Below are 13,614 nucleotides of genomic sequence, written 5' to 3'. Positions count from 1 at the left end.
ATTATGGTGGTGCGTGTGTAGCAGAGTGACTCACTGCCTCAGCCTGATGGCATCAAAAGTATAATATTTCCCCCAGTCCATAGGGATATCCCTTTGGTTTGATGGTTAAGTTGTTAGACTTTCATGCAGGAGACCTTGGTTCAAATCCCAGGCATTGCATTTGCAATATACTAGCGGGCCAGTTCTAATAGTAATTAAATATCATCCCGCAGGCCGAAGATAATTCATTCACAGGCCTGATTTGGCCCCCGGGCCTTGAGTTTGTGTCTTAAAGGATCTTTTCATAATAACTTGCCTTTGCCTCTCTAGAGCCTGATGATGTCAGGTTGGTAGGAGGAACCAGTCAGTGTGCTGGTACAGTGGAGGTGAAACACCAGGGAGAGTGGAGACCGCTGTATGTCCGAATGTCGAGCCTGAAGACAGCTGCTGTGGTGTGTAGACAGCTGGACTGTGGTTCTGTTGTTTCAACAGAAACGACAGATGGTGATGATTATGAGCTTGTGTGGCTCGGTAGACTTCCCTGTGATGGGTCTGAGGCGTCACTGAGGGAGTGTGGAACCAAGGAGTCTACTAGTTCCTATGTCAGGCTGAAGGTTATTTGTTCAGGTAACACAAACGATGACTTCAACAGCAGTAATATTTAAAGACTAATTTCTCTCTTTTCATTTGATCTCTGTCTGTCAGTCTGTCTACCGTAGTTCTAAACTAGGGGTATTTACCGTTGTTTCCTGTTGAGATCGGCACATTTCACCCAGGTTTTTTCATCTCACTCACGTCACTTTGTCTGCTGACCTCACTCAGCAACGAAATGAACAGAAAATAAACAAAATTTAAAATAAAACAATTCACAGGAGTCACGCAGTGATCACCCCATGATGTGCACTGCATTGTAGTTTAAAATGCACGACATTGCAGGCGCTTTTTGAGAGTGAAAAAATAAGAAGACACGTGTGACATGTGTGATCTGGGCAGCTTGCCCCAGGAAATGTGCCAAGCTCAATAGGGAAGAACGGTAACAACCATAGACACAGGGGAGGATACTCACAGGCACACTATAGGGTGGTTTCCTCCGTCATCGATGTATGAATTTGTGTGTGAATGTAATGCACAGTCTTTGTAAAGTGCCTTGGATATATGTGCTATATAAATGCACCATTTACCAAATGAGGATTGAGAGAGGATTGATTTCAAATAAATTCTATTTAAATTTTAGTCAATTAAATTAAGTCCCATGATCCTGCCCTGAAGAGAGGGTTGTTATATTCACAATCACAATGCACAAAATCCGATCAAAATCTGTTAAGACTGAAATATCTTATTTTGATGTGCTGACATACCTGAATGTTACCTCTTACGGCACTATCAACAAAATAAAAACATGTCTCTTCATGTCAAAAAGGTTGCATTTTTTTCCTCCTTTGCACGTATTAAACTGTTCTCTTTTCTGCCACCAGGTGTCACAAGTTAACAGAATCGCCACCTCTTCCCAGGGTTGAGAGTTGGCAGAGCTACAGTATATGTACCCCAACCTGCACCTCATAAACTACAAGCACAGGAAATTATATCATGCATAGAAAATGTAATGTGTTAACGTTGACACAACACATGAAGCACTTGATAATGTATGGAAAAATTGAACCTACATAGCACATATTGCGTGTTAAATTCACCACTTAAACTCTGGCCTATATACTGTGTAGACCAGGGGTGGGCAACTTCGATGATGGCGAGGGCCACTATATTTCCAACTGTCACTCCAGAGGGCCACAATGCAGATTGCTACGTCCTACTTTGTCATATCTCATACAAAAGAGGCAAAAATAGCAGATCTACAAGCTCAAAACGCATTGCGCTGCGATGCGTTTTGAGCTTGTAGATCAGTTTTTTTGCCTCTTTTGAATTGGAATCCTTAATAATTTTTTGTTATTTTTTAATTGGAATCCTGAAATGTAATATTTTGATTCAATTTCAAACGCATTTAGTTATATACTCATGTTAACTTCATGAAGCTAAATACAAATACATTGGACATAAAAAAATAAATTTTAATACTACTATACCAGTCATTAAGCTAGACTGACAGAATTAAAGCAGGTCATGTTTGTAATTGCAACAGCTGAAATCAATAATTTAACAGTTTTCCGATATTAACCTGAGGGCCGCATTAAGTGAAGGTGGGGGCCGCATGTGGCCCCCCGGGCCGCCAGTTGCCCATGTATGGTGTAGACCATACACCGTAGTTGTGTTCTCCTCTCATTTAGTTCATTAGTACAACTGCTTTATTATATTTCCATCTCGCTGTGTTTTCAAAATGAACGTTATCCCCACTGTTGAGCGTGAGGTACAGTATAATGTCACTGCTTACAGTATAGTGCTGGTGCCAACTGTACGGTGTGTGTGCTTGTGTCAATAAACACCTTGAACCTTAAACCTGGGCCTTGCAAGAGAGCCGTCATTTTTATGGATGACAAACTAACAAACCGTTTTGTTTGTTCAATTGATTTACTGCCAATAATTACCAGAGGAAAATGATAGACATAACAGGGATTCTCTGTTTAATCATGTGGTGCACATACACATACACACATGCGCGCACGTGCGCACACACACACACACACACACACACACACACACACACACACACACACACACACACACACACAATGAGTGACATCACAGTTACTTCTGATGATTCTGCCTGTGAGAGGCACAGCATCTGCTGTATAAGCATATACAGTAAACAACTATTAAAACATAATAATTTGATTACTATATCAAATAACATTGAGCAGCACCATTGTAAGCTGTAGTATTGTAGTAGGACTTTCTCTGTAATCTTTAGTTATTGTTAACGTTGTAGTTTCATGTTTAATTTGGATCACTCGCCAAAGGGCTACAACATAATAGGACCTGGTCAGGTTAAAAGTACATTGATTATTTCACAACCAAATAATACATCAAATGCTTGCTTTTTATTTGCAGTGATACAATGGGTACAAGAGTGAAAACCAAAACAACAGTTAACTATAAGCCTTTGCTTCCCTGAAGTGCCAATAGTCACGGCAAAGCACGATCCTCAAGTGTAATATTGCGATTATACAAAAAACTTGTCAACTTCATTTCATTGTAATTAAGGTATATTGGATAAAATCTTTTATTTTTGTAATGCCAGATTTCGCCACTATGAGCCTTTGCTTCCCTGAAGTGGCAATAGCCACGGTAAAGCATGACCGAGAGACCCTCGAGTGTAATATTGCGATTATGCAACAGTTGGCCTTAAAAAATAAAAAAATTAAAAACGTAATGTCATTGTAATAAAGGTAGATTAGATTAAAAAAAATTAAGATTTTGACACAGCTGATATGTTTGCATTTGATTAGACCAGTGCGGTTATCGTCATTATTTGCACGGGTGGATAGCCATTTCAACCAATCAGATTGCTTCGTCGGAACTACCTGCAAAAGACGACGACGTAACCTGCATCAAGCTGTCTATCTGTGTAGCTGAGAGGAACCCTCAGTAGGAACAGGCTGTGCTATATTGCTAATATTTGCGAAGGATTCCACTCCCTCAGACAAACTGACTGACTTCATCATCATGTGTCACAACCTCTGTGTTATACAACGTGTAACATCCACGGGGTCACTTGTTCAATTCATTCCTTTCCAGTGCTGGACTAGAGGGACACGAGCAGATCTGTGTCATTCATTGAAAGGTTTCAAATTAAGCTTTGTACAATGTGCTGCTGAATTAATAAACAAAATGGATGTGATATTTGGAAGCTGTCTCCTTTTCATATGGGTGCACGCTCCGAACTTTGTGAATGCTTTGCCTGAAGGTAAGAACATTCTCATTTACAGGAAGTAGTTCTATCGTTTTAGTTTTAGTTTTTAGTTTTTCACACAAATGTGAATCATCCTTCTCTTTTAATTACATTTTTAATCGGTTACTATGATGGCTTTAAGTGTCACCACAAATGCATGGTGTTGCAGATTCCTATGCCTTAGATTAGCGGTTCTCAACCTGTGGGTCGGGACCCCCAAGGGGGTCCCCAGATGTTTAGCTTAATGTGAAACATTGTTTTCTCACTCCACAGTAAACAAACCAACATAAAGTTTAAGTGTATACTATAGAGCATACATGGGCGACTGGCGGCCCGGGGGCCACATGCGGCCCCCACCTTCACTTAATGCGGCCTGCAGGTTAATATCAGAATACTGATATATTATTGGTTTCAGCTGTTACAATTCTAAACATGCAAACATGAACCGTTTTAATTACAGTCTACCTTAGTAGCTTAATGATAATGACTAGTATAGTACAGTAGTAATAAAATGGGTTTGTATTTAGGTTCATATGAGTTTAACTAAATGCATTTGAAATTAAATACAATTGTACATTTCAGGATTCCAATTAAAAAATAACAAAAATTATTCATGTTTGCAATTCAAAAGAAGCAACAATAGCAGATCTACAAGCTCAAAACGCGTCGCAGTGCGACGCATTTTGAGCTTGTAGATCTTCTATTTTTGCTTCTTTTGCATGAGATACTAGAAAGACAAAGTAGAACGTAGCAATATGCAATGTGGCCCTCTGGAGAGAAGGTGGAAATATAGTGGCCCCCTCCATCATCAAAGTTGCCCACCCCTGCTATAGAGGGTATATGCACATTTCTAAAGTGACAATTTAAGGACTTTTAAGACCCTTTTAATACCTGTAAAATAAAAAGTTAAACATGGGCCATATTGTCACATATTAGAGGCAGAAATTGTGAAAATAGCCGATCTACATGCTCACAACGAGAGCATGTAGATCGGCTATTTTCACAATAGAATCGTGTTATACAAAATGTAATGCCTCAACTCTTAGTGTTCATCAGGGTGGGGGGTCCCCAGTTAAAATATGATTATTTTGGGGGTGGCGGCCCGAAAAGGTTGAGAACCACTGCCTTAGATAAAAGAAGGTCACAAATGGGTTGCAATGTTCGCTTTGTGGGACTCAAACGACTGTGTGGAGGGTGCATCATGGATGGACCACCTCAATAATGACTTGCTGCTCTACCTGTTCTTTGGGTTAAATGGAACACTGTGTCCTTGTTCACCATCTCACCTTTTATTTTATTTGCTATACATGTTATTTCTGCTCTGTGAATGCCAGCTTTAGAATAGCAAATGGGAGCAGAGTCATAACATTTCAGTATTGCAACAGATAAACCACAGTTACAATAGAAGGATCCATGCAATCTTTTACAGAAGATCACATATTTTATGATGTTTCCCCAGCTCTCCTAGCTAAACAAGTGAAGAAAATGTAAATGGATTCTCCTAATAGAAGTAATCCATCTACTGTACTAGCTGGGTTCCTCTTCTGTGGTGTCTGGTCTTAAAGTGGAGAATGGAAGGATGGAGGTGGACAATGACGATTCCTCTTTCTCTCAGAGAGAGAGAGAGTTTATTTTATTAGTGGCCAAGGCCACGAAGTGGCAAATGGCCACTCATTGATATTGGACTTCATCATGTTTTTCTTCCGCCACTTTTTCTCTAGCGGCTAGACCGTGCAGTCGCTTTTTACGAAACTCGGCAGTATGGCAGAGGACTATGCCAAACGGCTAAAACGCGAAGCTCGCAACAATCGGCCAAAGGGTGGCGCTGTAGGAAGCCTTCGAAAGTGCAAACTTTGAACTGGTGTAGCTCATGCCCTGTTTCAGGTACAGCAATGAAACCTGTATACACTTATGCGTCTCCTCATGCCGAACAACTTTTACGCTCTAACTTTTGACCTCTGACCTTTACTTCTCCCACAATTTTGAATTATATGAAAAACAGTCAAAATCTATCTCCTCCTGGGATTTTCGCGTAACGTGCGCGAAACTTTTTTTACATGAACTTTGGACCAACACGGTCATCGCACAGCGGCCGGATTTTCTTTAAAGCGAAACATTATTTTTTAATAATTAACCGTATAATGCAGTTTTATGCAAATTATTCTTCTGCCTCTAAATCATACATGCAAAGTGACACGTTCATGGCAGTATGGCAGAGGACTATGCCAAACGGCTAAAACGCGAAGCTCGCAACAATCGGCCAAAGGGTGGCGCTGTAGGAAGCCTTCGAAAGTGCAAACTTTGAACTGGTGTAGCTCATGCCCTGTTTCAGGTACAGCAATGAAACCTGTATACACGTATGCGTCTCCTCATGCCGAACAACTTTTACGCTCTGACTTTTGACCTCTGACCTTTACCTCTCCCACAATTTTGAATTATATGAAAAACAGTAAAAATCTATCTCCTCCTGGGATTTTCGCGTAACGTGCGCGAAACTTTTTTTACATGAACTTTGGACCAACACGGTCATCGCACAGCGGCCGGATTTCTTTTAAAGCGAAACATTATGTTTTAATAATTCACTCAATGTTGCAGTTATATGCAAATTATTCTTCTGCCTCTAAATCATACATGCAAAGTGACACGTTCATGGCATTTGGCAAATATGTAGAGGGTTAGTCCAAATATCACTGAAAGCAATCTTACTCCAATTGGCCAAAGGGGGGGCGCTATACGAAGCGTTTGAAAACTCAAACTTTAAAGGGGCATAAGTCATGCCTTGTTTCGTTTAAAGACATGCAACTTGGTTACACGCGTGCCTTGACTCAAGCGGAAGCCATCCGTGTCTTTGTTAAGTAAGCTCCGTCCTTAGATTTTCCGCAATTTTGAGCAGTTTGTAAAACACTTAAACCCGCTTTTATTCCGGAACTTTCGCGTCACGTGCACGGAACTTTTTTTTACATGAACTTTGGACCAATATCTAAAGATCTGTCAGATCGGATTTAAAAAAAAATTGAAACATGCATTTTTAATAATTCAATAAATATTGCAAGTTGTATGCAAATTATTCTTCTGCCTCTGCAAAGTAAAATTTTCATGATGAACTACTGTAGAGGGTTAGTCCAAACATCGCTGAAACCAATCTTACCCCAATTGGCCAAAGGGGGGCACTATATCATTTGGAAAGAAGGCGTCAAGTACATTACATGAAACTTTTTCTTTTTTCTTTTCTTTTTAAAAAAAATGACAAGTCCATCATGTGTGGCTGCTGTTGTGTAGTGGTCAGTGCCTGTGCCTGGTATACGGATGGTTGTCAGTTCAAACCCCACATCGGGTTGAGTTGATGTTAATATCCTGGATGCCATGGTATGTGCATATGTCAAACTCTTTAATGTTGACACGTCTGATCTAACTCCAGATCATGTTTAAAATGAGCCCCACAACTACTGTAGATTTACATGAAACTTTTTCTTTTTTTTTTCTTTAAAAAAAAAATGACAGGTCCATTACGTGTGACTGTGGTAGTGTAGTGGTCAGTGCCTGTGCCTAGTATACGGATGGTTGTCAGTTCAAATCCCACCTCGGGTTGAGTTGATGTTAACATCCTGGATGCCCATGGCATGTGCATGTCAAACTCTTTAATGTTGACACGTCTGATCTAACTCCAGATCATGTTTAAAATGAGCCCCACAACTACTGTAGATTTACATGAAACTTTTTCTTTTTTTTTTCTTTAAAAAAAAAATGACAGGTCCATTACGTGTGACTGTGGTAGTGTAGTGGTCAGTGCCTGTGCCTAGTATATGGATGGTTGGCAGTTCAAACCCCACGTCGGGTTGAGTTGATGTTAACATCCTGGATGCCCATGGCATGTGCATATGTCAAACTCTTTAATGTTGACACGTCTCATCTAGCTCCAGATCACGTTCATGTTTAAAATGAGCCCTTCTCTACCGGCTGTTTTTTTCTGTTTTGAGTAAAATGAGCCCTTCTCTACCGGCTGTTTTTTTTCTGTTTTGAGTAAAAGAAAATATGATCACTCGAAAATGTCAGAAATACTCAGATTACATTTACTCAGATTGATTTCACCCCAAGCCTCCAAAATATAAAAAATAAATCAATAAAATCAAGGCACTCAAACTACATAGAACTTATTTTTTAAACAAACATGGTTAACAGATCCTGTGGCTGCCTAGTGTAGTGGTCAGGGCATATGCCTTTCATGCAGAAGGTCGTTGGATCGAATCCCGCTTGGGGTTTATATGAGCATAATACCATGACATTTAGTAGACTTTACAGTTTGGTTCCTTGAACAATGTCTGATATGGAGCCTTCCTAAAAATGTCCCCCAACCCCCCTTGATGCGTATTTTAATATCCGCCATTACTAAATAATGTATTTTGCATCATAAATCCTGAAACAAGCATTATCATACAAACTGTCATGTCTACACCTATGTTGTGATTTTCAAGGATTGCAATGATATCATGTACCAGCTCCAGTGGCCTAGTGGTTTGAGTGTCTGCCCTGAGACTAGGAGATCCGGGTTCAAACCCGGGTCGCGTCATACCAAAGATTCTAAAAAATGGGACCCAGTGCCTCCCTGCTTGAAACTCAGCATCAAGGGTTGGATTGGGGGTAACTCCCTGCGACATACTAGCGTCATGATGTACTTGTACATCAAGCTGCCTTACGCTACAGAAACAGGAGATAGGCTCCTGCCCTATGAGATTCATAGCCTGGCTGATTCATATGGTCTTCATAGCTCAGCAAGGCTTACTATGTACATCATCAAACTGTGCATAGTATCACAGTTTTTTTTTTATGTCTGTTGCATATAGGCCTACAGTCTTTTGCATACATGTTGTGTAGAGGCTAATTTGTGCTTTTACCTATAACCACCGATTAGTGTAAAACTTTGTATGCACACTTCCCAGAGGCCAAGGAAAAACCTGTGCCCTGCATTTTTCACATCTGCCATTTATAGCGCCACCAGAAGGCCGACTTACAGTATGTAAAACACATTCTTCGATATTACTCCTTCAGATTTTATCCGAAAATCACACAAATCAGTACACAGTAGTCTCTACAGTGATGTAATCATGACAGATTTGTCAGATATCATATTCTATCTAATTGGCTAACATTGAATTCCAAGGTTTGCAGGATTGCTCCTTTTTGAACAAAATGTCTCAAATCATGAACGTAGCCTGCTATGTGTGTGAAATTTTGCACACACATTCCCACTAGGCCAAGGAACAGATGCCACCCTTCTCACATTGGCCTGTTATAGCGCCACCAAAGGCCCAAGAACGCGTGGCACCCTTTTCACTTTGGCCTATTATAGAGTCGCCACTAGGCCAAAAAAAACCTACCTGACCTGCCGGAGTCCTGTTCGGAAGAACACTGCTTCTAGTTTTTCTTTGATGTCTTTGTTGCTTTCCCTTGCTGCCTTTTTGCTTTGCTGCTTTTTATGCCTTGGCCACTTTATCGCTGCTTGCAGCTATATTTTTTATTATTATTGTTATTCTATAAATATGTAATGTCACTAACTGTGATGTATTTGTAAAGATTTAAGGTTGGTTGGAGGAACCAGTCGCTGTGCTGGAATACTGGAGATAAAACACGATCAACGGTTGCTACCAGTGTATGGTTATTCCTGGAACCTGAAATCATCGCCTGTTGTGTGTAGACAGCTAGACTGTGGCTCTGTTATTTCAACTAGGGTGACTGAATCTGAAAATAAATATCAACAAGTATGGAAGATTAATTCAGTCTGTGATGGCTCTGAGTCTTCACTGAAGGAGTGTGGCCAACATTTGTATGGTGCTACTAGTGGGGTCAGACTGGAAGTGATCTGCTCAGGTAATACAATGACTTTAACCATGACATTAACATTAATTAGGCTCTTATTTTGTCTGTTTGTCTGTAGCATTTCATAGCATAGACTTAGAGAGTATCACTTTTACACTATTTGTTGTGCTCAAAAGTGATTTTCTTTTTTTTTAAAGATTTGTTTTTTGGGCTTTTTTATGCCTTTATTTGATAGGATATAGTAGACTGACAGGAAATGGGGAGAGAGATGGGGAATGACATGTGGCAAAGGTCGCCGGATCGGGAATCGAACCGGCAACGCCAACAGGCATCATAGCCTAGTATGTGGTATGCGCCCGGACCACTAGGCCAGCGGGCGCCCCGTGATTTTCTTTTTCATGAATGTGTTACTGGTTGTCATTACAAATACGTTCATGCCTTGGTTGTCCCATATAAGTAATCTCATAAATAATGTTTTGGGGTGAGCATTCGGCACTCAAGTGCCAATCAAAGTGACTGTACTGGCCAATCACAGGGACTTGGTAAAACTCATAAAAGCATAACATCTGTTATGGCTTGTGTGGGACAACGATGACATGGCTTTGTTTCTAGTGACAACTAGTACCACATTCATGAAAAATAAAAACACTTTTGACCACAACATATGGTGTAAAGGCTCCACGTTATGCTATGAGAGCTGCGGTTACATGTTTCCATTCCGACATGTCTCCTTTCCGAAATGTCTCCTTTCCGACACTAACCGTATCCCTAACCCTAACCCTAAACCTAACCTCTATGGAAGTGTTGCCACTCCAACAATAAGAAGTCAATGACGGAGTGGCGACATGTCGGAATGGAGAGCGCCCTCCGAGAGCTGCTGGGTCTGGACAACAGGGGCATTTCTGCCTGAAGCCCCTATCATAGTCGGCACCGCGGTGGAAAGCTATCCACCGTGGTGTAGTCTTTTTGAGTCATAAAACTACAACTAATTACGTCATTACTCGCGGTGAAGAGCTTTCCACCGCGAGTCCCGACACATCTCTCTGTTTTTACTTTCAGACAGATAGGCTCTTCACCCCGTTCACTGATTGGTCGATCTAGACCAGTCAGTCACGGTGAATATGACTTCACCGTGACTGACTATGATGGCCTCCACTTATTTTCTGACTTGAGGAGGAAAGCTTTACACCTAAAATTTGCGGTGGATAGCTCTTCACCGCGGACTCTGATAGAGGCTTTATTGACCCCATTGACAGTCTTTTTGGATCAATATAAGTAGGAAAATGAGTGGAGTCGTCCTTTAAGTCATAAGAACGGGTACTTAAAGGAGTAGTTCACCCAAGAAGAGACACTTATTCTATCGTTTTACTTACCCTGTGATGTTTATGACCCATGGAGATTTTTCATTTGTAAAGCCTTCCTTAATGGTAAATCCAAATCGAGGAAAAAAATGAATGTAATCAATCAGGGACCCGTTTCTGCATCAAAAAAACAATATAAAAAATCTTTCCATTAAAAAACAAACAAAGCTCCAGTGTGCTATCAAAGCCTGTAGTTACATTATCAGTTGATACCAGTTCAAAAAGTTCCCTGTAGAGTGAGAAAATGTACTTTATAAAATGCTTCCGGTGTAAAAAAATTGTGCATAAAAAGGGAGCGTGCTTGGCCAGGCGTCTGCGTTCTCAGCCATGCTTGTTCCTTGTGCCTCGGTAACACTGATGCCACAGCTGCGCAGCATCAAAACAAGTGGTGATTAGAGATGGGATTTATGGCTCTATGAGGTGAGCCGGATCCATGGTTCTCAGCCATGCTCGTTGTAGAGATGGGCGTTTGTGAACGAATTGAAACTTTTGAGCGGCTCTTTGAAAAGAACGGATTCCATGGATCCGGCCCATAAATCCCATCTCTAGTAGCTTTCATTTCACCATAAACAGCTGGTGCATGGTTGCACTGATGATGCGGCTTAAAAACAACGAGGCACATCCAGAACGAGCATGGCTGAGAACGCACACGCCTGGCCAAGCGCGCTCCCTTTTCGTGCACAGTTTGTTTACACCGTAAGCATTATATAAAGTACATTTTCTCACTTTACAGGGAACTTTTTGAACTGGTCTCAACGGATAATGGAACAACAGGCTTTGATAGCGCACTCAAGCTTTGTTTGTTTTTTAATGGAAGGATTTTTGACATAATTTTTTTCCCGCATAAATTGGTCCCACTGAAGACAATCAAAATAGGGCCCTATACGTATCCACCTGGACCGCTAGGCCGGCGGGCGCCCTTTTCCACCAATTTTAGTCTAATCTACTTAAAGATAACTGACGTTATACGGCAATGTTAGCGCTACTAAGATTGCATGTTGATCGTGTTAGATCGATTCATGATTAACGATACAGTAAGCCAATATGATGGCAGAGCGAGCACTGTACAGATACTGTAGCAAGTCTTTGTACAGAGTAACGTATTCTCTACCCGGGTGACTGAACTTCTCACGATATACCTAAGGGAGACATCACAACCTCCCATCTGTGACAACTCATTTTGGTCGCTTGTATCTTGTACCCCATATTCCCACAGCACCTCCCAGAGTATCTCCCAGGGGACTCTGTCATATTATGCCCTCTCCAAATCCAGAAAACACCTGCATACTCCCAGGCCCTCTCCAGAAGAGTTGGTCAGTTGTTCCATGACCAGGATGGAATCAGCTTTGTTCCTCCTGAATTTGAGGTTCACCGATCGGCCGGACCGGACCCCCTTTTCAGTGCCTTAAACTGGCTTTTAATCGCACCGTTTTTTCGACGACGTCGGTGGCGGAAAGCGTCTGCTGCCGACCGGGAGCCATCGGCAGCTTGTCGGCAAGAGGCGCTTGCTTGCCGTCAATAGGGCTGGCGGAAGCCGTCAATGGAAAACCGAGCCTGCTCAGTCTTTTGCAATCGGTCGGTAGAATTGAGGCAACTTGATACTCCTGTACTGTCTAGGGACGTGTGGACATTTAGTTTGCTGCTGCTGCAGAAACCAAGCCTGAATAAGCCAGATACATTTTCCCATGGCACATTTTACTTTGTACTTACTAGGTATTTACCAGGTAATTACATGGCAACTACCAGGTATTTTACCTAGTAATTACCTGGTAAACACCTGCTATGTTCCTGAAAACTACCAGGTAATTACCAGGTAATATTAAGTATTTGCCTGGTAATTACATGTTACGTACCTGGTAATACACTTATTAATTACTAGGTTTATTACCTGGTAGTTACCAGGTAGTAAAGCGTTACCAAATAGTAATAGCGCTGCAGTGCTGTTTTGACGATAGAAGCTGTGGCTGCGGTTGCCAAACTCTCTCCACTTGAGCTCTATTACATTAGCTAGTTGCTAGGAGAATGTTGAAAGCAAGGCCAAATAAGCAACTACACTTCAGATACAAAAGCAACCCGCGACTAGAGACTTAACAGGAAAAGTCACTTATAATGAGCAAACCTGGCAACACCCCAGTTTAGCGTTGCAGGCTCATGTGCGTCTCGTCTGAATGCAATCTTCCGTCGCCCGACTTTTAAATGCCAAGTTTGGCACTAAAATGTCACCGACCCACTGCGAGGAGCTGGAAAGAGTTTCTTGATGTCCGTTTGTCTTAAAAAAAGAAAAAAGAAAAAACATGTTTTTCTGGGTATTTTCCTCCTGTATAGAAAGTAGATGGGAGCCCAACTTGACTTGACCACTGTGGTGACCCCGAAGGTTGCAAACTCGGGCGCCCTAGCTACATCATTAGAGCATGCCCTGGGCTCCATCTGTGCAAAATTTGGCACGTTAAGATAAAATTTGCACAAAATTAGCATTTGCTCCCCTTAACGCCCAGCACTATGACGTGTTTATCTATTTTAGAGTTGTTTTATGAATGTCCTTCTTGTCACCAATATACAGCCATAATAGATGGGTGTTCCCTTTGTAGTGGTTTAATGTAGAAATATGTCTGTCTT

General features: G+C 41.3%; 2 protein-coding genes across 6 annotated transcripts in view; both read left to right on the top strand.

The window, feature by feature from the left end:
• LOC308285518 (scavenger receptor cysteine-rich type 1 protein M160-like) overlaps positions 1-2,430 on the top strand; it is a 32,331-nt gene extending 29,901 nt beyond the window's left edge. For all 5 annotated transcript variants that reach the window (XM_080726293.1, XM_080726292.1, XM_080726291.1 and 2 more), the window contains 2 exons: positions 310-606; positions 1,455-2,430. In XM_080726293.1, the coding sequence (XP_080582419.1) occupies positions 310-606; positions 1,455-1,468 (311 nt within the window). In that variant the 3' untranslated portion in view covers positions 1,469-2,430. The remainder of the gene's footprint in view (positions 1-309; positions 607-1,454) is intronic.
• Positions 2,431-9,452: 7,022 nt separating this feature from the next.
• Positions 9,453-13,614, top strand: part of LOC308285517 (scavenger receptor cysteine-rich domain-containing protein DMBT1-like) — a 43,882-nt gene continuing 39,720 nt past the window's right edge. The window contains exon 1 of the mRNA XM_080726289.1: positions 9,453-9,688. The gene's annotated coding sequence lies outside the window, so the exon portion shown is untranslated. The remainder of the gene's footprint in view (positions 9,689-13,614) is intronic.

Source organism: Nannobrachium achirus (assembly GCF_963921795.1).
Source record: "Nannobrachium achirus genome assembly, chromosome: 5".
Taxonomy (NCBI): Eukaryota; Metazoa; Chordata; class Actinopteri; order Myctophiformes; family Myctophidae; genus Nannobrachium; species Nannobrachium achirus.
The sequence above is the reverse complement of the archived record's forward strand: the minus strand, read 5'-3'. Positions and strand labels throughout refer to the sequence as shown.